Source organism: Chionomys nivalis, chromosome 14 (assembly GCF_950005125.1).
Source record: "Chionomys nivalis chromosome 14, mChiNiv1.1, whole genome shotgun sequence".
Classification (NCBI taxonomy): Eukaryota; Metazoa; Chordata; class Mammalia; order Rodentia; family Cricetidae; genus Chionomys; species Chionomys nivalis.
This window is the reverse complement of record NC_080099.1, coordinates 27,490,490-27,516,994: the sequence shown is the minus strand read 5'-3', so window position 1 is coordinate 27,516,994 and position 26,505 is coordinate 27,490,490. Positions and strand designations below refer to the sequence as shown.

The 26,505-nt window shown below is 43.4% G+C and overlaps 1 protein-coding gene across 2 annotated transcripts in view; it reads left to right on the top strand.

Moving 5' to 3' along the window:
• Positions 1 to 26,505, top strand: part of Megf10 (multiple EGF like domains 10) — a 154,120-nt gene that overhangs the window by 42,602 nt on the left and 85,013 nt on the right. For both annotated transcript variants that reach the window (XM_057788613.1, XM_057788614.1), the window contains exons 2-4: positions 7,135 to 7,267; positions 14,990 to 15,091; positions 16,967 to 17,067. In XM_057788613.1, the coding sequence (XP_057644596.1) occupies positions 7,152 to 7,267; positions 14,990 to 15,091; positions 16,967 to 17,067 (319 nt within the window). In that variant the 5' untranslated portion in view covers positions 7,135 to 7,151. The remainder of the gene's footprint in view (positions 1 to 7,134; positions 7,268 to 14,989; positions 15,092 to 16,966; positions 17,068 to 26,505) is intronic.

Below are 26,505 nucleotides of genomic sequence, written 5' to 3'. Positions count from 1 at the left end.
AACACCCAATTTAGAGTTTTAAAGATATTCAAAACATCTATTTTTAATGGAGCAACTCGCCACTTTGTTACCCTTATCAATGAAAATAATGATTTATAAAACTATTTTTTTCAATTTTGAAAGAGAAAATACTGAAAAATTTTAGTATAAGATGATGGCACAAACTAGGAAAAATAAGGAGAAATATATTGAACCTTCCCTCCCTTAAAAATAGGCAGAAATGAAAAAAGTGCTCACACCCATCCCCTAATGTATAGAAGAAAACGGATAAAATATAGAAAACAGATGCAATGTTCTAGTAACATCTAATTCAGATAGCAGGCCAGTGGTTAGAACAAAAGGATGTCCAGGTTTTTGATTATAGTGAGATCTCACATTTCTATAGTAATCTGTAGTTTATTAGCATAGTTGTACGATCTCTTTTCTCCTCACAGCACATAAAACATTTGATGATATTCTCACACCATTTTAACCAGCTAGGTGCATTTGTGTGATTCCTGCGACTTGATCCAGCAATTGTTCTGGCTTTAGATATTTTATTCTAAGACAGATTATCCTCAAAATCAGTGGTGTTCTCATTTTAATTAGGCAAATGCTTTGGAATGAAGAGGCCATGTTTTTATATACACAAACACACAGACACAAACAAACCTTTAAAAAATACTTTAATTTTATATATTTTTGTTTTAATAAACTCAATGTAATGCTTTTTGTGATGCCCTTTTTAAAAATATTTGTTGATTTTTGGTGGAAGTTAGAAAGTTGATCTGAAATTTATTTGTGCCATTTACTTATGCAAATGAAAAGGCAAATTTTCAAGACAATTCAGAGAAATGAGGGTAAGTTGGCAGTGCAGCATATTGGGCCTCACTATAAAGCCAGTGTTGGTTTGGAGGTAAATTATGAATGAACCAGAATATCCAGAAATAGAGAGGCTGTATCTTCACCCACCCACCCCTCCCCCTCCTCCATCCACTCCTCAGAGAGGATAAGGCACATTGCTTTGGGGAAGGTCCAAGGCCCTCCCTACTATATCTAGGCTGAGCAAGGTATCCAGCTGAAGAGAACTGGAACTCTAAGCAAAATACACATAGATCCACCTGGAAAGGGGAAATAGACAAGATCGGCTGACAAAATTGGGAGCATGGGGGTGGGAGAAGAAGGAAGGGCAGAAAAGGAAGAGGAGGGAGAAGGGGAGGGGAGAGGAGAACTTGAGGAAACAGGATAGACAAGATGGAGGAAGGACAGAGATGGAGAGCCAGGAAAAAGATATTTTGATTGAGGGAGACATTATAGAGCTAGCAAGAAATCTGGCACTAGTGAAATTTCCAGGAATCTACAAGGATGACCCCAGCTAAGACCCTAAGCAATAGAGGAGAGGGTGCCTGAACTGGCCTTGCTCTGTAGTCAGACTGATATCTTAAATATCACCATAGAATGTTCATCCAGCAATTTATGGAAACAGAGGTAGAGACCCGCAACGGAGCACTGGGCTGAGCTCCCAAAGTCAAGTTGTTAGTGGGAGTGAGAATATGAGCAAAGAGGTCAAGTCCATGATGAGGACACCCACTGAAACAGTCTACCTGAGCTAATGGGAGCTCAACAACTCCAGCCAGACAGGGAAGGAAGCAGCATAGGACCAAATTAGTCCCTCTGAATATGGGTGAACAGTTGCATAGTTGAGGCGGACTGTGGGGCCACCAGCAGTGGCACCAGGATTTATCTGTACTGCTGGTATTGGCTTTCTGGGAACCTATTATCTTTAAAAAATTGTTTTTTAACCACTTTTAGATGATTTTTAATTTAATCATTCATATGTGAGTGTGACTGTGTTCTCATAGAAACCTTTTAATGTACTGCTATTTCCCTTACACAAATGTCACCTGGAACCTGCCTTTAATAGTCCTGATGCTGAGTTTTAAAAGGAGAAACTGCAATGGCTTGACTGGGCAAGCAGTCACTGCCAGACATGAAGACCCCGAGTTAATAATCCTAGCACCAAATATCCAGACCCAGCTGCTGCTGAGGGCCGTGTCTGGGTCCATGGTCCTGCTGGGGCTGGAGTCTGTGTTGAAGTCCAAGTCCACTGTTGCCAGCAACTGTCCCACTGAAACTTGGGGTTGGGCCGCAATCTGAGGCCTTGGTGGTGTCTGGGGACCATGCCGCTGCCAGAGCCATCCTGATCTGTGTGGTCAGCACTTCCACCCAGAGCCAGGATGTTATCTGGCCAGAGATGGTGCTGAGGGCCATGTCTGGATCCATAGTCCAGCTGCAGTTGTGTCTGTGTTGATGTCTGTGGCCTGTGTCACCTCAGGGGATCATAGGAACCATGCATGATGAAATCGGAGAGCCATGATGAGCTGGCCCTGCCCTTCACTGGCACTGAGAAAGATGGCCCTGCCCCTTGCTAGACACTGTAGCAAGAGAACTGACCCCAAACCACTCAGAAGAGATGGCCCCACCCCTCACCACAGGCCTCCAAGACTGACCCAGATGGCATGGGCATAGGGGAGCAGGCTCCAGCCCCACAGCCAGGCCTTGGGTCGGTCCACCCTACAGCTGCCCCATGCAGGACCTGCTGGAGCTTGTGAAGAGACTCACTCTGTGGAATCTCCACAACTCTGGGTGGCAGCAGGCTATCCCAGAGGAGTTCTGGTGGGGATCCAATGACAATGGTGTGTCAGAAACCAGAGGCCTTGAACCGGACCAATGGCTCATTGAACATTTGCTAGTAATGCTGACTGGACAAAAGGGTACACTGTGTGACACACTGAGGCTCCCAGTGCCACCAGGATGAATGAAGAGGTTTTGGAGAGGCGGGACAGATGGAGGAGCAAAGAGGTTTTGGGGGGTTTTATTTTGTTCTTGTTTGCTTGCTTGCTTGTATGCTTTGTTTTGTTTTTTTAAATTTCTTTTTGTGGGGAAACTGAAGGAATGAGGGGAGAATGTGGGGAGACTGGGAGGTGAGCTTAATTAGGGTCATGATGTAAAATTCCCAAAGAATCAGTAAAGAAATTATGTTAAAATAAAGAAAACAAAACCAATCCTAGCACTAAGGTAAAAATCTGAGATGGTGCTTGCTTGTAATCCCAGCTTTCGGGAGGTGGAGACAAGTGGGTCTATAAGGCCCACTGAGCATCCTGCCACCTAGCCGGATCCTAGGGAGAGACCCTATCTATAAAAACAAGGCAGAAGTCTCCTAAGGAAGACACTTATGGTTGACCTGTAGACAAACACATACACACGCACACCCCCACCCACAAGCAAGTCAACAACAAGAACAAAATAACTCAAACAAAAAGACCAAAGCAAGGAGGAGGTGACCACAGCCTGTCTTGTTGGCCAGCCCCTCCCAGAGATTATTTGCCTCAGGTCCAGAGGAAGGAAAACAGACAATTCATGATACACGTTATACAGTAAAACAGAACACACAGAGGCTTTTTTTTTTTCTTGGCAGTTTGGTTAGCATGCAGCAATTTCTAACTTTCCAGACTAAACAATTCTAATTGGTAAATGGATGGTTTGATTTGAAATGGTGGCTCAGGAGAAAAAATTCCCAATTTGGGGTAATTGTTTATGAGTCGTTGGCAGATTACTGTTAACCAGCCTTCATGTTTGTCTTTGAGGGGCAAAATGAAGGTGAGTATACATAGTTCACGCTTCATTTTGAAGGGAAATACTTATCTGGACAAAAAGGAGCTATGGGGCGAGGAAAGATTCTCTCTGCTTATTTGTTTTTTGTTTTGTTTTGTTTTGTTTTTTTTGTTTTTTTCGAGACAGGGTTTGTTTTGGAGCCTGTCCTGGAACTAGCTCTTGTAGACCAGGCTGGTCTCGAACTCACAGAGATCCGCCTGCCTCTGCCTCCTGAGTGCTGGGATTAAAGGCGTGTGCCACCACCGCCCGGCTCTCTGCTTATTTGTTACAACCAACTAGACTCAACGTTTTCTTTTTCTGGTGGGCAAGGGAAACACTAACCACAAAGTACGCGTCTTCAGCTCTACAATGCGGACAGTCAGAGCCCCCTGCTTCCTCGTCAAGTTACTGTGAAGATAACATTGGCACACAGGCCTCACTGCGGTGTGTAGCCTAGGGTAGCAGAGAGGTAGTGGTTGCTGTCCTGCTCAGCGTGAGTTATCGTCCCATTTTCCATAAAAGAGTTCTTAGATTATACGAGAGTCAGCTGCACAGCCCACAGCTTTGTAGTGTGAGCCTGTGAGAAGTACCTCTCATTTGCACTGATTCATAAGTCATAGTTTAGCTACCTAATTGGGCTTCAAATATTGGAATTAATTAGTGACTACCCTTTTAAAAGATTTCATAGTCTCTCTTGATGGCTTACACTGTTGTCTAATTATCCTGCAAATTCATAATGTTCTTCTTGATCTTTAAATACTTTTCCTTGATTTCTCTTTTGTGGAGTCAGAGATGGGGAACTTGTTAGAATAGAAGGCACTTAAAGTGTTTGTCCTTGTGGGGGTCTTCATCTTGAAGAATTTAAAATTCCTCATTCCCTCTGTCCTTTTGAATCTGATGGCTCTATCATATTTTAGTTTTCAGGTTTTTCTGCTGTGCTTGTTACTATTGTTATTTATTTATTTAAAGTAACAATATCAAGTGTGATGACTCAAGACAGCAATTTTCGCTCCTTTGGAGGCTAAGGCAGGAAGGTTGCAGGTTCAAAGCCTGCATGGGCTTCAGGATCAGATCAAGACCAGTCTTGGCAATTTATCAAGAGCCTTTAACAAAAATGTTTAAAAGTGGAAACCATGCTGGGAATGTAGCTTAGGGGCAGAACATTTACCCAGTATGCATGAGACCCCATCTACAGCCCCTAGAATCATAAAGCTAAATAACAGCAACAAAATTATGTGATCTTTTCAAACTACCACATTATTAGTTAGGACATTAGGTCCCCATATGACAACTTTTTTTTTTGGGATTTTTCGAGACAGGGTTTCTCTGTAGTTTTTTGTTCCTGTCCAAGAACTAGCTCTTGTAGACCAGGCTGGCCTCGAACTCGCAGAGATCTGCCTGCCTCTGCCTCTGGAGTGCTGGAATTAAAGGCGTGCGCCACCACCGCCCGGCTCTCATATGACAACTTTTTGTGGTGTGAAAAGTTAGTATAACTTCTCAAGATGCCAGCTCTCACCCAGAAAGCAACTGTTTCGATCAGGCAATCTGGCTCACAATAGCTAGTTTTTTCCGTAGGCAAGACAATGCTTAATTTCCTTGTAATCTGTAAATAGGCTAGCTGTTTCTAGTTCTGTATCCATTTCTATGATGTGTTGATGACAAAGTGTGCCAAGGAAGCCTTTTGAATTGAGTTCTAGAAAGTGAAGGAGTACATGTGACTTCCTAGTGCGTATCATTGTAGCTCTGAAACACTCACGTCTGGTGTAGTCTCTGTACATAGTGGGAGTTGATAAATGCTCACTCGTGGCTTTGCTTGAATACCTAATTGGAGCCTCAATCTTAAGATATCCAAGCTGAACTCAGTGGCAGGCTGTCCGGTTCCCCTAGGGCCAAATCCCAAGTCTTTCTCCTTGCTTATTCCTACATAATGTGACCAAGACATGCTGATCCCATCTGCTAAAACATTTCCAGAGTCACTGGTAACCAATGCTGCTTTCTAGTTCACTCCTGGTGGTCTGTCTGCCCTCTCCTTGACAGATGTGGATAGAATTAGTCTTTCTGCACACTGTAGTAGTGTATAAAGTGAGGACAGGACCTCTCCGAGGTATGGTTGAGGGGAAGGTTTTTATTGTAGATATGAATGAGAATACAACCAGAGACATCTGGAAGAGTTCAGAGCAGGGAGAGAAAGCAGCAGACTAAACATGGCCAACAGGCTGGACCACGCCGTAAGAGAGGGGTGGAAGTGAGGGAGGAAGAGAAGAGCGTGTGTGTAGACATAGGAGAGCAAGAGAGAAAGAGTCTAAATGGAGGGCCAAGAAAGCACACAGCCAAAATGACAGGGTTATATGGAGGGGGGGGGGCAGGAAAGCCCATGAGCTAGGGATGTTTAGGGTAGGGGTAGGATGAGAAGAGCCAGGAAGCCGGCATGGACTCTGTAACAGGTATTTGTGATTCTGAGAGAGCCTGGAGGTCAGCTTGTGTTTTGGTATGCCAATAGTACCACAGTTAGCCATTTGTCCAGACTTTCTTTGGGCGTGACAAGTAGCTCTTTGTTGTGCTTGGACAAAGCCCCAGACTTTACAGAAGCTTACAAACCCACTGTGATATGCCCACTCTCTCTTTCTCTCTCTCTCTCTCTCTCTCTCTCTCTCTCTCTCTCTCTCTCTCTCTCTCTCCTACATGTATTAATTGAGCTCCCTAAATGCACCCAGCCCTCCCTCACTCACCTCTTTACCCCTGTCTTGGAACGTCTATCCCTTTCTGCCTCCTGTCAGTGTCTCTGTTTACCAGGTTGCCAAATACATTGCTACCATAGACTCGAGCTTCATTTTCTTCAGTGCCATGTCTAAACAGATTTACACTTTTTCCAGGTATCCACTGTAAGAGAGTTGGTTTTGTTTTTATTCCAATGATGGAGAAACGAAAGCACTGTGTGAAGAAACTTGTGACCAGGCTTCTCAATGGGCAGGAAAGGGTGCTGGCTTTGCAATTTTGGATACCTGCATTTTGTTGTGCTTAGGACTGAGTGGCACTCCTTGCCCATGGAATGAGTTGAATTGCTTTATGAATCTCAGTGTGAGGCTGAGGTGTCTCTCTCTACACTCAAAGGAGCCTCTGTTTCATCAGGCATTCTCGGGACGAGTGAGGCCCGATTCTTCTGTAGGCCCTCTTTTTTTGGAAGGAAATATGCCTGACAAGAGAAGCTGTGTTGCCCTGGTGGGTTTCTTCAGCATCAGCTGGCACGGATCAGAAGAGCTTTCATCACGGTGGTCATTAATGACGATCTGCGTATTTTAGTCACTTACAAAATGGCCGGCACTCTGCACAACACAAGAAATACCTCTCTCTCCAGCATGAGAAATCTGGTGACCCAGCTGTTTCAATAGGTGGCCTGTGTGTGTTTCAGCCCTAGTGACAACTGGCGCCGAGTCCCCTGCTCTACTGGAAACAATTCTGTTTGGTGGTTTTAACGCAACGTCATTGTTTCTCTTCCTGCAGATTGTTCTACCAAGAAAATGGCCATTTCTTCAAACTCATGCCTGGCCATCATCTGCTCCTTGTTGTGTTGTTGGATGAGGACAGCATCCTCTCTGAACCTGGAAGACCCCAATGTGTGCAGCCACTGGGAAAGGTAAGCGTCCCGAAAGCAGTCAGAGCAGCATAGACTGGAAATCTGAGAAGACACTTTGAAATGGCTTTCCTGTGAACAATCAATTTGATAAGTTGAGTCACATTACTGTCGTGGAATGCCTGTTTTGTGGGTGGGAAACATCTGGCCCTAACACGGGCACAGTGGTAAGATGGAGGGAAACAGTAACTACAGTTTGGGTGGAAGTCTGCGAGCACTTACCAAACGTGGTGACGTAAGGCGCTGGATCCATGCGTGAGGCTGTTGCGTGAACAGTGAGAAGCAGCCTGGTGTAACGCGCTATACAAATACTTTGAACTATATGGGACTGAAGCAGTTGTGCCGTGGGTAGCTTGGTGGTCGGAGCCAGGCCTGGTCCAGGCCTGGTGTAGCTTGGTCCTGCTATCCCAGCTCCTCACGAGGCTGAGGAAGGAGGATCACAAGTTCAAGCAAGGTCTGCCATCACTATGAAATCAGTTTCAAGACAGAGTTCACAACTTAACAAGAGCTTGTCTCAAAATGGGAGTGGAGTTAATGGCGGGGGGCGGGAACAAGGTCTGCCATCACTATGGAATCAATTTCAAGACAGAGTTCACAACTTAACAAGAGCTTGTCTCAAAATGGGAGTGGAGTTAATGCCAGGGCGGGGCGGGGGGCAGGACTGCGGCACTCCTGACTTGGGTTAAATCCCAAACGTTAAACAAATTGCAGCCTGATTTTTGGATGAACAGGGAAGGCCGCATGGAGGCGCAGAGTCAGTATCCCCTGAGGTGCCCTGGAAGATGGGAGTGGATAGCAGTTGGGGATGGGGAGGGGGCTTCTACAGATGGAAGACAGATTGAAGTTGGTGTCTTGAAGATTACGTAGAACTGCAATTAGAACAGTCAGTGGGGCACTGGAGATGGTAACATCGGATAGATTACATGAAGACAGAGACAGAGTACCCAGGTGGGAGATTCACAGTAGGAAATATCCAAAATGCACAACATTAGAGGCCACTTTAGGGATCTTCCAGTTCCCGCTGAAGCCGAAAACGCCAAACCTGCCCTATCTGGTACAGTGTTGGCAAGTGCAGGCTGCAGAGCTGCCTGGGGCCTCAGGAACGAGGGCAGTTGGTACCCCACAAAGTATCAGTTCCTCAGAAGGTCTAACCAAGCAGACGGTGTTCAGTACTTATGCCACGAGGTGCAGTTGGACTGGCTGAAGCACAGTCTCACCAGCTCTCGGTGACATTCTTGAGTCACCCTCAGCGCCATGATTAACAAAGAGCAGAGTGCTGGAAATGTGCCAGTGACTTCCACCTGGCGTTATGTACATTTTAGAACCAGATCTTGCTGCCACCTCTGTTGGCAGCGTAGAATCTGGGTAACAAAACGCGATTACTTTATCAGTTAATGAAGTTACAGGTTATGAAACTCTCTGCTGTAGAGAAAATAGGTAATATAAGGTTGTTTGAATTTATGGTAGGAACAGTGTCATATAGAATGAAAGGAACAGGCACCTACTAATTACCTTTATCATCTTAATAGCATCTTCCCTAGGATATTTCAGTCAGGAAGTGTGCAATAGGTAATACTAAAATAGTAGGAATGAGTTTGAATCGTGCAGTAATGTGTGTGTGTGTGTGTGTGTGTGCATGTGTATGTGTGCATGTGTGTGCATTGTATCAAACTTGGAGCTGGAAGGAACCAGCTGACAGTTAACCATCTTAGTGGTTGGTGGCTTTAGGTGTGAGGTACAGTTAAACATGTGAGATGCTGAGAGCTGCAGATCAATGGATCTTGAAAATCAATGTCTTGACTGTGATGTGAAGCTGGTCCACCAGAGCTTAGAGCCTGCAATGTGTATCATTGCCCATGTGGAAAGACAGGAGAAGAGAGTTGAGGGAAGTACACATAGGTTCACATGGTCCACCAGGGCTGGGCTTAGGAAATCAGGCAGAAACACATGCCTGGGAGTGGCTGGGAATTCAGCACTGGGATGTTCAGCATGGTGAGATATGAAGTTACTGAAGGGGTGACCCAAAGGAATGTGGGATCTTCCAACCAGAACCTTTGGGAAGAGCAAGTTTGACTTGATTGCTTACCCTCATTTGAGCAATGCTGTCAACATGACGTTGTCCTGTCTTGTTCACACCCACTGTCTGGGACCTTGGGTGTGGCATGTACTCAGTAGGAGATTATTAGAAAGTGGACCCACCTCCTGATAGTAAAGGAGATGGTCAAACATGGATATGGACATGCACAGTGAGAGAGGCAGGCCACTGTAGTCTCTAGTAGAATCTGGAGTCAACCCTGAAATATTCACTAGGAGGGAAGGAGACAATGGGCACACTAAAGGATGTGGACACTAAAGAATGTGGGGGACTAAAGGACATGGGGCACTAAAGGACATGGGGCACTAAAGGACGTGGGGCACTAAAGGACGTGGGGCACTAAAGGACGTGGGGCACTAAAGGACGTGGGGCACTAAAGGACGTGGGGCACTAAAGGACGTGGGGCACTAAAGGACGTGGGGCACTAAAGGACGTGGGGCACTAAAGGACGTGGGGCACTAAAGGACGTGGGGCACTAAAGGACGTGGTTTTTTTTTTTTACAGCCACAACCTCCTTGTTGCTACATGTTTCCTTTTTAAGCTGATGATTCCTGGGAAAGGCATAAGAAAACAAAGTGCATTAATAATAGTGAAAAAGGTTAGATTGATTAAAATGACCAAATGTGGGGCCTTTGGATGGTTTAGTGGCTAAAGGCACTTGCGCTAAGCCTGAAGTCCTGGGTCCATTCCTAGGACCCACATGGTGAAAGCAGAAAATCGGTCCCCGCAATCTGTCCTCTGAACTCCATATTACACACAGACACTCACACACACATACATACACATAAACAATACACACACATGCACATATAAATACACACATATATTCTACATACATACATACATGTAAAAATTGTGAAAGTGCAGGTAGTACATATATTTCCATAAACTGTAATGAGGAGGCCAGTCCCAAGGACATGTCTTGGTAGCAGGGTTTGAGAGGAGCTCACGTAGGCTGTTTTGCAGTGAAACCACCTGTACCGTGGGTTTAGAGCCAGGACATGGAGCCTGCTTTCCCAGTGGGATCTTGTGGAGGATGTGCTCTCAGGCTCCACCAGCCCTGCAGTCTCAAAATCTGCATCCTAACCAGACCCCTGGTGTGTGTGTAGACCTTTACCTTGGAGAAGCACACACGGACCCTCTGCCAGGCCCTGCTAGCTGCATCTCCACTGATCTTCCAGATAGCGCCATGCCTTGTTTTACTGCAGCAACTCTGGTTTGGGGACACTGCACACAAAACACAAGGAGAGAAATGTGCACGGGGAGCCTGTGAGTGGAGGAGCCTTGCCCAGCATCCTGTTGGAACGCCAGCAGCTCTAAAACCCTCGGCTCCCTCCCATCCCCGTCTTCATGAGTTCCAGCCTTTTCATCTAGGTTCTTATCAAGATGGCATGAAAGAGGAGAAATGGCTCCTTTCCCAAACCCCCAATTAGTAATACAGAAGTGGTAGTAATTGAATCAGCAGTCCTGAAGTGAGCCGAGAGAAGAAATGATGATTATTACCATATCTGATTAAAGTAACAAGATAATTCAGGCAGATAAAATGTAATTAACCACTTTGGAATGTGCCCAAGTGATGATGGCTTGCCCCCTCCTGTTCTGTGACCTTAAATTAATTCCTGCTGGGGTTTCTCCCTTGTGATGCTTAATAGGTTAAAATCCTGATGATATGTTTCTCTGTGTTTGTGGAGGTTAAACAAACATGCCAGGATCGAATTCCTTTAGCAGAGGGGCTCCGGCTCACCACTTGGGTTTGAAGAGTGGAATGTTCTGGGGTGCCATCTGAGAAGGGACAATGTGAGGGGCAGGATTTGTCAAGGCCACGGTCAGTTGTGAGTACCGACTCCTGAGCATCAGGAGCTCCTGCTACCTGTGACAGGAAGTAGACTATAAGGAAATGGACTACACAATATAGCCTCGACCGTCTTCATCTTTCAGGCCTTTTGGGAGCAGCTCCTGGTTAGTGTGGTGGCCTGGACTGCTAGCAGAGGGGACAACATGGTTCACACAGTAGCCAGACATTGACCATGGCACAATGATGAGGGTGTTAGGAGAGGTGGGCCATTTTGCAAGCATTCTCCTTCCTGATGTCAACATACAGCTTCCAGTCAATGGGCTCTTCGAGAAACGGACACCTAATTGTTCAATAACAGATACTAAGTGAGTTAGGTGTAGTCACTGACAAAGACCATTTGTGACCATGGGAAAGAGTTTGCAATGTGATCTTAGGTTTCAACAGTGTATGCATTTTGTGATTACAAATGTAAGAGAATCTAAAACCCTTAAACTAAACCCCAAAGAATACAAAGGACAGCAACAGGCTGTCTGTGGGTACACAGGTGTTACAGAATTCTCTCATTCTCGTTTAAAAAGTTTGCTTTTGAAATTTCACAGTGTGCTTTAGAATTCTTTAAAATCGGAATAGGAAGGAGTAGAGAGCTAGCCCAGGCAGGAGAAGGCTTGCTGCACATGTCTGAGCTAGACCTAAGTCTGTTTCAGCTCCCATGTAAAAACATAGCAAGCTGGCTACGCTTGTGTCTACACACAAACCAAGTTTTCACCTCCAATGGAATAAGAGTTTATTTTGGAGGCAAATCTGAGTGATCATGGCCCAGGAACACATATTTAGGTTTCCAAAATTTCATTTTTCCAAGATGAAAGCAGTTTTATGAAGTTTTTTTTTTTTTTTTTTTTTTTTTTTTTTTTTTTTTGTAACAGAACAAAATAAGTCGGAAATCAGGGCATTTAAAAAATACCTTGGTAGAAATATCAGAAAGGTGGCATACAGCCAGGTGGGAGAATTTTAACTATAAGCCTCAGATGTTATAGAAAACATTCTTATCTCTTCCACTGGGGGAGAGTAGGGTTTTGTTAAGTTACTAAATCCCAAACGTTGTATGTGTTTTTTTTTTTTTTTTTTTTTTTTGGTTTTTTCGAGACAGAGTTTCTCTGTGGTTTTGGAGCCTGTCCTGGAACTAGCTCTTGTAGACCAGGCTGTTCTCGAACTCACAGAGATCCACCTGCCTCTGCCTCCCAAGTGCTGGGATTAAAGGCGTGCGCCACCACCGCCCGGCTACGTTGTATGTGTTTTGTCAGGATCTTAGGTCTGGCAGAGGTTGACAAGGACTGGCTTTTTATGGGGCTAGTGGTAGCCCAAGAAAAACTGGAATTAGATTCTGCAACTGCAGCCTTCCAACTTCTCTACAGTCAGCGAGGTTTTAATGAGTCAATCAGTCCATGTGGACAGCTCCTTCTGGAAAGGCTCGCTCACACATGTAAACGCAGCATTGGTAGAGACAGGAGATTCCTGGGATCACTGATAGTCAGCCTAGCCTATTTAGAACCCTCTAAGCCAACGAGAGACCCTACCTTAAAAGACAAGGATCCTGAGAAGCAAACCTTTCCATTAACCTCGGTTTCCACACACCTGTACATCACATGTACTGAAACACAGATGCACATGTGCCCACGCATGCACACAAGCCCACACGTGCACAAATGGTCACCTTTGCTCTCTAGTATGTACAAAACTGGACTGTGTAGCGTGTCCCTTTGCAATTTTGCAGGAACCCTGTGTCAGGTCAAATTCCAACAAATTTAGTTCAATGAAATCCATTCTGTAGAGCCTGTTAAAGCAAGGATTTGCTTTGCTTTGTTTTTTCTTTTCTTTTTTATTCCAAAGCACATGAGGGAAGTAGCTCATTTTTCTTATAGAAGATGCAGGTCCATAGCCATGGCATAGGTCTGTCCCCAGAGGAATGGGACAGAGACATAACAATGTGGCTTCAAGATTCAGTTATTTGTAAGCAACTGGCTAGGAGAGCAGACGGATGGGCAAGGAACTCTTAGCACTTGTGCCCGTGTGAACCTCAGTGTGCTGCTGGAAGCTGTAGAAAATATTAGGAGCTTATGTGACCTGTCATTTTGAGAGCACTGATATTTTAGCAGAGGTCTCTAGCTTCGCATAAAATGAGTCACCTCATGCTCACACGGGCTTGCTTGCACCTCAACCTATGCCTAAGGGAAGGAACAGGGCCTCTCTGATGATACAGAAAAGTGATAGTCGCTACATGTATGTTAGGGATTCTGGGAAGATATCACCATGCCAGCTCCGATTATCTGTTTAAAATATGAGAATCAAGGCGAAGGGCAGTGGGAGGACCTGAAGAAGGTCATCTGCTTTCTCAGAAATACAGCCTTGCCCTCTTCTAACCCAGTGATCTTCTCAGAGGGCTTGCTATTTCTGCCTAATTTTTCTTGAGGATCTTTAAATATCCCTAGATACTACACTGCAGTATGCCAAAAATGAAATATATATCTTATATCTCGTTCTCTCACATATATCTACATATTTATATTTATATCTACATCTATTTATCTATCTATATATCTGATTATCCCATGTCTCTCCCCTTGATGTGCATAAACAATGAACATGTGTATAAAACAATCCAGACCAGTTACAGACCAACTATTTGTGCGGTCGTCATTGTACAGCCTGTCCAACCAGGTTTCCCCTCTGACTAAGCTGAATTCTTCGTGTTAGAACTTCAAGTTAGAAGTTAGAACTTCTTCTTTTCTGTTCTCATGTTGATCATTCTTGTTAATGAGCTTAGATTATTGATTTCCCTGCAAGTAAGTCAGTGATGCTGTCCCATTTGTGTGTGTGTGTGTGTGTGTGTAGATTTTAATGGAGACAAAGCAAATGGAGCAAGCCTTTCAAAAGAGAAATTTTTTTCTGATTTTCTTGTAGGCATCCATTTTATGCTGGAGCATGCAAAAGGCTTCAAACAAGTATAGAACTGAGCATCCAGTGTTCATTATATTTCATTTTCCCAGGCCACAGGATCCCATGTTTCCACTCTACCAAGAAGGCTTTAGTGGAGTGTAAAGGAGAACAGAGCGTTTAGGAGATTGCAAGCTGCTGGCGTGACTGCCTCAGGCTGACTATCTCTGCCCATTTATATTTTCGGAACTGGATGTAAAGAGCTCATGGTAGCCTTCATTTTTGTGTCCTGTACACTCCTCTGCTGCCTGGGAAGTTGGACCAGCATATGAAAGCCAAGTGCTTCAATTGTTCTGAGCTTTCAAAATAATCAGTGAAATGTAGTCGGTGCTGAATACCGGGATTGTATTTCTGCTTATTAACCTTGAGGTTTGTCTGCCGACTTACGGCGAGAACTTTTCATGAAAGGTCTTTGTTGTGCATGGAATCCTGGGATGAGAGCGGTGAATTAAGTGCAGAGAGACACAGCGATGTGTTTTGAAGTCTGGGAACATTATCGTAGCATGGACAGGAAAAGGATTTCAGTTTCAAGGTGTAACGTGGACCCTCATCTTTTATTTTATTGCTTACTTTGTCTTTGTGTTGTGCTGGTTCAATCAAAACCTACGTAAACATGAATATCTTCTGTTAAAAGCCAGTGTAAGAGCTAGGCAAGAACATTCAAAGCACGAGTTCAATCCTTAATACTGCCAAAGGAGAAAAATCAGTGTGGGGCTGGAGAGGATGATAATTTAGCCCCTGTCTTTTGTTTGTTTGTTTGTATTTTTTTTAAAAAGCATGAGGATCACATCATTTATGTAACAGTAGAGGAATGTTGATTCCTGGTTGTTGCTTTTCTTTTCAGCTACTCGGTGACTGTGCAGGAGTCGTACCCGCATCCCTTTGATCAGATTTATTACACGAGCTGCACCGACATCCTGAACTGGTTTAAGTGCACGCGGCACAGGTAACAGAAGCCTAGATATGTTTGTGCGCTCGCCTGTGTGCAGATGCAGTCCTGACACAGAGGCCCCAGCTACTTGAGAAAGCGCATCCACGCACCCACCCAGAGAGCAGTCACTGAGGGCTTAGATCCCAAGTCCAGGGGGCAGCAAAAGGGTGACATGGTCCATGACCTTTGTGAACTTACAGTCTAGCTGCAGGAGACACAATTACTGTTCTTCCTGTGATTAGAAAAACCTCATCTAGCTCCTGTATAGAAGGTCGGCTGGGAGAGACACATTTTTTTTTAAATTATTTATTCTTTGAAAATCTTATACAGCATGTTTTTATCATATTTTCTCATCACCCATTTCCCTTCAGATTCCACCTACAAACTTCACATTATTTCTCTCTCTTAAAAAATCCAAACAAAGAAAAAAGGAAAAAAACAAAGATCTCCTAAAAAAGCATGGAGTCCAATGAACACACATAAGACCTGTGCAGGCTCAAGCTGGTCGAAATCCCAGCAAAGGGGTGGGGAAGTGGGCATAGAGTCCCATCCCATACAAGAATTGTTTGCAAGTCCTATCTGCTGAGACAGGGGAAATCTGTTGTCTTAAATGGATAGACACTGGGTGTGTCAACTATACTCCAGGGCAGGTCCCATGCTCGGGAGAAGTCTGCCAGCACAAATTGGAGACATTTTCCCCTTGGCCATCACCAGATACCCAGAAACTCAGGCCTCAGTGTCTGTTTCTGGTTGGACATTTGACTCAGTTTATGTTGAAATTTAGTATTTAAATAAGATAGACTATCTGTCATCCATGAGAACACAGAGCCCAAAACATCAGTACTTGTCATGAAGGGAACTCTAGTACGTTACTTCTCTTAGTTAAGTATTGATAGTATCATAAATTATGGGTTGATTGTGGTACCTCTCATTTTATGATCTAGTTATTTGTTTGGTTCTTTCCTTCTTTCCTTCTTTCCTTCTTTCCTTCTTTCCTTCTTTCCTTCTTTCCTTCCTTCCTTCCTTCCTTCCTTCCTTCCTTCCTTCCTTCCTTCCTTCCTTCCTTCTATTCTTCCATCCTTCCTTCCTTCCTTCTATCCTTCCTTCCTTCCTTCCTTCCTTCCTTCCTTCCTTCCTTCCTTCCTTCCTTCCTTCCTTCCTTCCTTGCTTTTTTTTGAGACAGGGTTTCCCTGTGTAGCCCTGACCAGGTTGGCCTCAAACTCAGAGATCTGCCTGCCTCTGCCTCTTAAGTACTGGGTTTAAAATCATGTTCCATCATGTCCAGCTAATATGTTTCTTTATTAAACAGATTTTACATTTTCTGTCTTAACTTTCTAGAAGTGTAAGTTCTAATAAGAGAAATAGAAAGTCTTTATACTATTTTGCTTGCTGACATCCATTCCTTGGTTCCTAAAATAGTGCCTGCAATGTGCTAAATGCTAAGGAATGTATGTATTTCTTAAATCAGTGAATGAATGGGCTTCAGTTAAATTAGATGGTAAAATTAGTCTTCTATTTTATAGCAGGATGACACTATGTTGAATTTTAAAAGAAAGCTCATGAATTCTTCCTTTGAAACATAAGAGAATGATACCTAGACAGGTATCATATATTAAATTAATCAATACTTTGCATCTATTTCCAGGTAGTTGAAGTAGGGAAATCACAGCACTTCTGATGCCTTGCAATAATATAGTCCAGATTGACTGGCATCGGGAATCCTCTTTAGCATCTTAATAATGAACTGTAATAGTCTTTGTTTCTTCTAGTTGTGAGACACTTTGCTTTTCGTACCTTCATTATGGCTGATGGCTGTTTTATTAAAACAGAGATCATTCCTTATTAGCTTGACAATCAGAGGTAATTTTGCAGTCTTTTGCCTTCATACAGAATCAGTTACCGGACGGCCTACCGCCATGGGGAGAAAACTATGTATAGGCGGAAATCGCAGTGCTGCCCCGGATTTTATGAGAGCCAGGACATGTGTGTCCGTAAGTAAAATATCCATTCTTCATGCTGTTCTTTCATGTCAGTGCTGCCTCTGGGAGTGGCAACTGAACTGGGGACCTTGGAAGTAGGATGTTTGAAACGTTCCCCTTTGAGCCCTGTCTGTTGGGCTCTTGGCTTGTGTCCTGCAAAAAACATTAACTTGATCCCCAAGTCTACTGTGGGAACAATGGTTTTATCCTGTAAAAAATTGTTTCTTGTACTTGTTCAATAAATGCTGATTGGCCAGTAGCCAGACAGGAAGTAAAGGTGGGGCGACCAGGCAGGAAATAGAGGCAGGGCAATGAGAATTATGGGAATAGGAAAGTTTCAGTCTGCAGTTGTGACCTAGATGCAGAGAACGCAAGATATGACTGCTTTGTCGAAAAAGGTACCAAGCCACGTGGCTAACTCAGACAAGAATTATAGGCTAATGTAAGTTATAAGAATTAGTTAATAAGAAGCCTGAGCTACTGGGCCAATAAATTTATGATTAATGTAGGCCTTTCTGTGATTTCTTTGGGACTTAACGGCTGCGGAAACTGGGCAGGACAGAAAACTCAGTCAACACAAGTCCTATCAAAACTCTTCAGATAAGCATTGCCTGAGGAGAAAACAGTTGTACAGAAGATGATGTAAGGCTGGATGTGGCCTTGTCAACTGTCGTTTCAGCTGGAATTTGGTTAGGAGTCTCTGGGCTGAGGTCACGGAAGAGAGCAGGAGCATCGTTCTCCTGCTGCAGCTAACTTCTGAGGGGCCAGTGGACACAGCACAAGTGCGTGTTTACTGGCATTTTCCTTTCCTGCCGCAGAACCCGCACTTGACTCTGAGACATCTTGGGAGAAGCCTAGAGTTTATAACATATTCTGAAGACTTTAGATCTAATGGGATGCTGTTACAGGGGTACTATTGTGGTATCATTTTGCAAAAGTCACTTAGAAGAGAGATCATGAAGAACTATCTAATTCAAGTGTTGTGGCTCAACACCCAGCTGTACAGCAACCCCCACTCCTGAGCCGAGGCATTGATATTGAGGCGAGCAGAGACAGAGGTCTGCTGTAATCTGGAGGCAGCGGAGATGCCTGATGGGTCTGAAGGGAAGGTCCTAGCTCTGCCAACCAACTGCTCAGCTGGGTGGCCTCAGAGTCATCATCTGTACCTCTAGGAGATCCCTTACGCTCCTTCTTGGCTCAGAGAATGGGGTTGGGGAGCTAAATCTTAACGCAGACATTAGTAGCTCCCCAACTTTGGTTCAGAACTGTCACTATATCTATTGACAGATGCTCATGGCAAACAAAAATACAATATGGAATTAACAAAAAGGAAACAGAAACAGAAGTACAGAGTACATGGCTCGCACAGGCAGTAAATGTCCTCTGAAACCGGAAATGCGTTGTTGTGCTGTAGATAGTTCTAAATTAAACTCGCGTGACTATGTACATGATCTCTTAGCTGTCTCTATTATGAACTGCTCTGCAAGCTGTCCCTGTGCTTAAATAATTCACTTCCTAAATCAGTTAAGTCCAAATTCCTAGAAGTAGAATTGCTAAGCCAGAGGTGTACACATCTGGAGGTCTAGACACAATCAGGAAGTGAGAATGCCTGTTAGCATACACTCCCTGACAAGTTTTGTTCCTAATTTGCATATCTTTGATGAATGAGGATGGTGGATAAGGAAAATTACACATTTGTGATCAAAAGAATAATCAGCAACTGATGTCATTGGCCTCAGCTGATGAGAAGCTGTCAGAAGAAAGAAAGACTGGGAATACAGTGGAGGGTGGAGGCCTTACTGACTGGGCTGGCCATCCTCCAGGGATGTGGGTGACATGATTTTGGTGCCGTTAGCTAGAGTTCAGTCTAACAGACACGATTGTCAACCCACACTGAGAGTACTTCTGTGCCCAGATCGTAGGACTCATGAATAAAGTCTCAATGTTATTACTCTGCACCGGGCTTGGGGCTTGGGGTTGCGGAGGCCTTGTCTCTGGCCATAACTCCTCTCCTGGAATGCCTGCATGGAGGAAATGAGAACCAATAGGCAGTTAGTGTGAGAAGTATGGACCCAAACAGGATCAGTTAGAGAGTGCCACTCGGTGTTTGTTACATGACCGCAGCTGCAAATCTATGAGTTTATCTTGCCTGGAATTATGCTGGCAAAGTATCAACCCTTTTCTTCCACTAGGCTCATATAATGTGTCCCCCAGGCTAAGTGAATGACACCTTTAGCAATTGCTTCTAAAATCTTTTTTCTTGGCCTTCTTAGCTTACCTGCTGTCCCTATAGACAGAAAAAAAAGTTGTTTTTTTTTTTTTCCTTTTAGATATGTTAATGTATTTAATCAGCTTACTGTCTGCTTTCACCAGCCTGAGAGCTATTTGGCTTTTATTTTTTTAGGGCAGTTTGCATTTATAAGCTGTGATGTCTTATTTGGTTGCTGAATGCCCTGAAAAGAACTGACTTCTCTCTTGATTGTGATGAAGGATGCCTTTCCCCTTAACTGGTCTGCATTCTATACCCCTGGGCTAGCTAGGTACCACTGTAGAGACAGCAGGGAGACAGAGGATAGTGTTCTTGGTGCTACTCTTGTGATCTTTTCTCAACAGGTTTTGCTGCTAAACAGGTAGCATGGTAATCATTTTCAATTCTTCCCAGAAAGGAGAGGAAGTAGGGACCGGTCCTTAGTTCAAGTTGATCAGTGATTACCTGCTTTCCTGGAAGGCAGAGAAGGATGCTTTCCTCTGCATTCACAACCAAATTTCTTTTAGATAGCTGGAAAAGTCTCCTCTAGGAGAAACAGGTTCAGGTATCCCAGGCTGGCCTTGAACTTGCCATGAAGCCTAGGATGACCTTGAACTTCTGATCCTCCTGACTCTACCTCCTGAATGCTGGGATTACAGGCCTTGTGCTACCATGTCAAGCAGATTTGGTTTATACAGTGTTAGGTATCAAAACCAGGGCTGCACGGATGCTAAACTATCACTCTGTCAACTCAACTACATCCACAGTCCTTAAAGACCATTTGGTATTCTATTTTGCCATGTAAAGGAATTCATTGTTTTTTTTGTTTGTTTGTTTGTTTTTCGTTTTTCCCCAAATCATTTTTCTCCTCTTCTTCTTCATAGTAAAGACATGTCAGGTTCAGTACAGTTAAAGTTAACATGTACTGATTGTCTATAGTATAAAATCCAAGGGCTGGCCTCTGCAATTGCATGCTTATTCGAGAGAGCAATGTTCCTCTCAGTTTGCCCTAAGAAGTTTTTAATGGCTTCAAAACAACAACAGATGAATTATCTTGGCCAAGTGTTTACTCTGCGCCAGGCATACAGATCATCACCCTAATCCCCCACACTCACTGTGAACCAGGTATGGTCGTGTGTATTGTAGACGAGGAGACCGAGGTGCTGGTGAGTAGGGGGGAACGGGGCTGTGTATATAGTCTGTGTGTGGAATGAGCTACTTGGGCCAAGTGAAAGAAAGTGGCGAAGCAGCTGATAGCTGGATGGTCACCTCGCTCCTCTCATTCTGTGTTTCTCAGGAGTGGCTCAGTGGCATTATGGTTACACGGCCTCAGAGATATCAAAGGAGCTGATAGACAATCTGCTTTAGAAAACAAAGTCACTTTATTCAATTCACAAATTCCATTCTGGGTTTTTTTTTTATGCTCATCTCTTTCAAAGTGACTAAAACGGGCAAACATTTTCTCTTTTGATGTTGTCCTTTGGAAATGTTTCTGAAAACAACTTTTGTAGATATTGTTTTGATAGATAACAAATGTGGAGATCCTGTCTGAATGAGCCGGGCAGCTGCTTGTGGATGCAAAGGTGTACCTGGGGGGTGGGGTGGGTCTTTCAGTTAGTGAGGGAGCCTTGGCTGGTACTCCTTCTGTTTATACTTTGGGGGTTCGGAGGATAAGAATAGAAGTTCAGAAAAACCCAGAAACTTTTTAATTTCAAATCCAAAGGAGGGTAGGTCTGGAGTTCAGCCTTTGTGGGGATTCTCACAAAAAGTCCCTCAAGATGTGGCCTTCCTTCTGTGTTTACTACCAATGGAGACCACAGAGGATGTTGAAATATACTCTTTATTCTGCCAGCTACAGGGAGACATCCCTGCAGAACACCACCATGTTTTCCTTGTGTTTGGAGCACAGTGAGGAGACCTTCTCTGCTTGAGACAGGAATGAGTGGGCAGACCCTCTGGGGAGATGGTGAAAGGCAGACCCTAAATCAGTGGGTCTGGGCTGGACACAGATCTATGTGTTTCTACTGCGGGTTCATGGCTCTACAGAAGCCACAGGGCCACAGAACACACTTTGAGTAACAAGGCTTCTGCTAGGAGACAGATGAGTGTTGTTGGGAAGGAAGAGGAGATAGTGTAAAGTAGAAGCCTTTTTTTTTTGTTTTTTTTTTTTGTTTTGTTTTGTTTTTTGAGAATCTGGTTGCAAAAAAGAAGAAATAGGAAAAATTTTCACCAAGAAAATGTCACTAGGACATGAAGATATTTGTGATACTGAGATTTTTTAGTCTGTTCATAAATCATGATGAATGCCAACCTAATCCATCCTTTGATTGGGTTTACCTGATCTGATATCTAGCTATTTTTTGAGATGGAAAAAATCTTCATCTTAGTAAAGTAATGCCCAGAGAATGAAAATAGTTGAAATTGTGTGTGTGTGTGTGTGTGTATAGAAATGTGTGTGTGTTTGTTTGCATATGTGTTTATATATGCATGTAAATACATGTTTTTTTTAAAGTCACCTATTTGATCTTTTATAAAGAATGCTATTGATTAAATTGTCAGGTTCTTGTCCCTAACTACATACTCACTCAAATATATGCCAATACATTTTTATTAACACACACCGATATTCATGTTGAAATCTCTGTTGTCTTCTGTGGTTCTTTGCTGTGGGTTGGTTAATACACTGGTTTCATACAATCATCTTAATGAATGTGTGGGCATCACAGTTATGAACCGTGAGGTTCATCCGTGTTGCAGCACGTGTTGGGATTTCCTTCTTCTCCATAAGGCCAAGTGTTATTACCATTGTTTGCTGAAGTTTTTAAACCCCAAAGAGCACGGTCTGTGCTACTGCGTTGGTGGAGCATGCCAAGTCCATTGTCTTCACTGTGGTCCATCTCAGATGTCTTAGAATGTAGACCCACTGCTTCCTACTAGGTTTCAAATTATATACATTGGATATCTCAGTTCTTTGAATATTGTAATTCCTCCTTAAGAGACTACAATTAATTTTTTTGTCTAATAACCATGAAAAATGACTCAATCATGGATTCTTCTCTTTTATTTCTTGTGTTTTAAGACCACATATGCCTTGTAAATGTTAAAATAATATGGTTTCCATTCTGAAAACTCTTGACTGTTTTGGAAGTGAAATCTCAACTTTTGAGCTTTTCTGTTTGAGATTAAAGAAACAGTCACCTTCTGTTGATGTCTTTCAGGGCTTTATCTATGTTCAAAGGTAGCAGTGTGGTACAGACTGGAGAGAGGGCAGATGGACCATTGGCTCCTCCCTTCTCAACGGGGCCATTTTGTTTACTAGAAATAAAAGACCTACTTCAGAGACAATAATTTGTTGTGTGTTTAATTTTTTCTCAAAATATTTTTCTCAGTGAAGTAATTTTTTGTCTTTATGAAACATGAGAGGGAAATAAAAGTCACTCATATGTTGCCGTTTTTGGGTAGAGTACTATAGATATTTTGCCTGTTTTGAAAATCCAAAACAAATTTATAGATTTACACCATGTGAACACTTTTTGTGTGGATAGTTTCATTCATTTGGATTATATCGTGAATATATTTCCTATAATTAAATCAAATCTAGTAGTTTAGTCGTTAATTTATATAACTAATGTGTTAATCATTTTATGGCTGAATACTGTATTGATATGTACTAATGTTAGCTACTAAAATAAGAAGCATCATTTCATAAATCTTTCTGCAGAGATAAGTGATTCATAAGACAAATTATGCCGAGTAGAATTTCTGGGACAAAGAGCATATGAGTTTATTTCGTGTTATTGTAATGAAATACCTGTCAGGCTGCTTTATAAAGAAAAGAGGCTTATTTAGCTCACAGTTCTTCAGGTTCAAGAGTATGACATTGTTTCTCTCTCTTGGCTGTCTTACATGATGTGGAGAGAATGCATGTGGACCAGACAAGTGTCAGAGATACTGAACATTTATAATATTCAGATAACATTCAGAACACACACACACATCTATAAATGTATATATGTATGTATTACATCCAGGAAAATTAACTCAGGTCCCAAGAGAAATAATTTTCCTTGAGGCACACTCTGATCATCACAAGGACCTCCTATTAAGCCCTATAGCATAAAGATCCACATCACTTAGAGCTGACATCATTAGGATCAGACTTTCACATGAGGTCTCTTTGGGGGAAACACACAATGATCATAATCCAAAGCACAGCAAAGGGGGTGCAGATTGCATGATTTGGGATTCAATGTAGCCATGAGGTACCCGAAGGTGGCCAAACCAATAGGGGACAGAATAATTTCTACCTTTCCCATCTACCATCTTTAGGGGGAGTAGTCTGTACTTCCATATACCACAACTGAGCACCACATATCAATCTAGTTTCCAAAGAGCCAGTGGAAGAAGCATGAAAAGAAGATCATAGGGCAATGCAGCTACCGCTAAGGTCATGCCGGAAGTGATGATGTCCCATTTCCTCTTACGTACTCATGGTCAGATCTCATTAATGTGGGTTCATCAAGCTGCAAGGACATCTGTGGGAGAAGATAATGGGTTTTGAAAGACAATAGCAAGAATGATCTTCTCCATACATTAAATAGTAATGTGTTTTCATCTATGCTGCCAAATTGCCATCTAGATGAGTTATAATGGCTTACATGCCTCCTTACCCCAGTAATGCATAGGGGTGCCCATCTTCCCATAACACTGACACTAAGTATTACTGTTTTTTTCATTATGTTGGGTGAAAAAAATTAGGACCTTGCTTTCTTTTGCATTTCCAAATCATCCGCGATGCTGATGTCTTAATACTTATTTCTGTTATCTATTTGTTTTCTGACTTAAAGGACTAGAGCAGAATGGGAGACGAAGAGAGACTCTGCCTTTCAGAGAACCACAGAAAACAAATTAGAGCGACTGGGGATGATGCAAAAGGAAAGAGGATGAGGAGGGCTTGGGGGCTGGTGAAAGTAACAGCTGGAGACCTAAAGACTGACGAGCACGTGTGTAGAGCTGATGCCAACAGAAGCACGGCTAGGACCTCCCAAGACCTCATCTCCTTAATGGACACACATCATTTGTGCACCCCAACTTTCCATAGCGCTTCCCCTCCCAACACCTCAGCTGTGTGCTGCTCCTCTAGTGAGGGGTACTCCTCCCCACGCTCTCTCCCCTGGGAGGAGGGATGATCTATGACTCCATGGCAGTGAGGGGAGGAGAGCTCTTGGTCCAGCAGAAACACAAGCTTGTAACTCATACGAAAGACTCCAGAGCTGTGATCCCCAGAGTACTGTAGCTCTTTCAGGAACATTTTGAGTAAAGAAACCTTTGAAACTATACTAAAGGCCTTACCATCGTCTACATTATAATTCTATGAAGATATGCTTGTTGCTACACACAAATGATCTCCAAACGCTTCTTTGGGATCTGGCCTTTAGAAAGCTGGAGATGGCTTACGGATTTGGTTACACAGGACTTGGACAAGATCACGAGTGGGGTGCTAGCAGCTCCCCCTTGGTGGGAGGGAGCTGATAAATTCAGACACACATCATTCAGATGTTGTCTTTGGCTTCCTTTTGGCTGATGACAGAGCGCAGACAGTGGTAAGCCTGGCATCCTGCTGCAGACTCACCGAGGAATGTCCAGGACAGGACTCCCTTCCCAGTTCAATTCCAACTCTCTCTGCCCCAGATGCCCTGCTTTTCCCTGCTGGGTGCTGCTACAAAAGAAGGGGCACTTCTAAGAATGCTTTCCTCTGAGGGAAACTTAAAAGCAGCTAGCCTATTCTCATTAGATGGAATTCTAAGGTTAACTTGAGTTAAAACTCTAACGGGGGACTCTTAGGCTTGCGGGGATTGCAGAAGGGAAAGGCCTGAGCTCTGGCTCCTCCTCCCCCCCTTTAGCTTGCAGGCCAGCTTGGGAGGATCAGTTCCCATGGATGTGCCCTCTTGTCTTTGGCACTTGTTAAGAGAACCTGGGAACCGTAAATAAAAAGCCCCAGCTCCCACACACGGCTCTCTATATGATTTCCTGTTCTCAGCAGAGAGCAGTGTGACAATTGATTACCAGAGTGGTGAAAAAATATTCACAGCTGATTTTAACTTGGCCAACTCGATGTACAACTGAACTGGCCAACGGGCAGCTAGAACTGTTGCTGGCGTTTGTATGAGAAAATAACTCTGAAGGCAAGACCTCAGCTCTAGTTTAAATGTCATTTTTAAAAAGAAAAAGAAAACAAAAAAATCAGAATATATATATTTTAAATTGTTTAGTACTTTCTACATGTATGTTTTTATGATGACTCAGTTTTCTTTTTTTTACAGACCCTAAATAGAAATTTTTGTGTTTAGGAACTGCTAAGATAAAAAAAATAGTTCTTACTTTGAGTGGAAAAATAAAACCATATTTTTTGTGAAGCAAAATAAAATCGGCACTAGACTTTGAAATACTGCAGCAAGGGCTGCGAGCATCTGCAGCTTACTTAGTCAGGATTCATTTCCTTCCGAAAGATATATGTATTGTACTTTGGAGAGCCACATGAGGCCTTTTGTCATGTGACACATAATTCTCTCTCCCACGCCCCCAGCCTCTTCCTTTGTTTTTGGATATTAAGTTATATTAGACTGGAATTAACAAAAATGCTCCTTTTCAGGAGAATAGGTGCTTCTTTTGGAAACAGCTGTCTGGAACGTGGTGTTTATAAAGAGTCTCAGGCTAAGTCTGGGATGAGAGAAAGCCTGGGTAGTCAATGGGTGACCCAGGATTGCAGTGGGTGGCCTGTGTGCACCCTATTTTCTGTCCCTGCAATTATCCAGCATCCTAAGGGATTTTTGATCTCTTGGAGAGATGTCATGGAGATATCAGTTGTCCCAGTTAATCATCATGGTCTCTAAATCACCTGTTATAAGCCCCCGTTAGTCCCATCTCTGCCTCTTCACTGACGGTCATGTCATCCGCTATCCAGGACAGACTGGCTGTTTCCGGGAAAGCCAGAGTATTTGCCACACTAACTCAGGAAAACACTGTCTACAATTTTCTCAAGCGGATGAAGACATCCGCATTCTGTCTCAGTGTGAGCCTAAGGAGGATTGCACTAGGAGAGAGACAGCAAGCGAGAGTATGTGGACCAACTGGGTAAGGCTTGGGGAAAGAGCTGGCTGAGATGCCCTCTCACCTCTCATCCCTTGGTGACAGTGAATGAC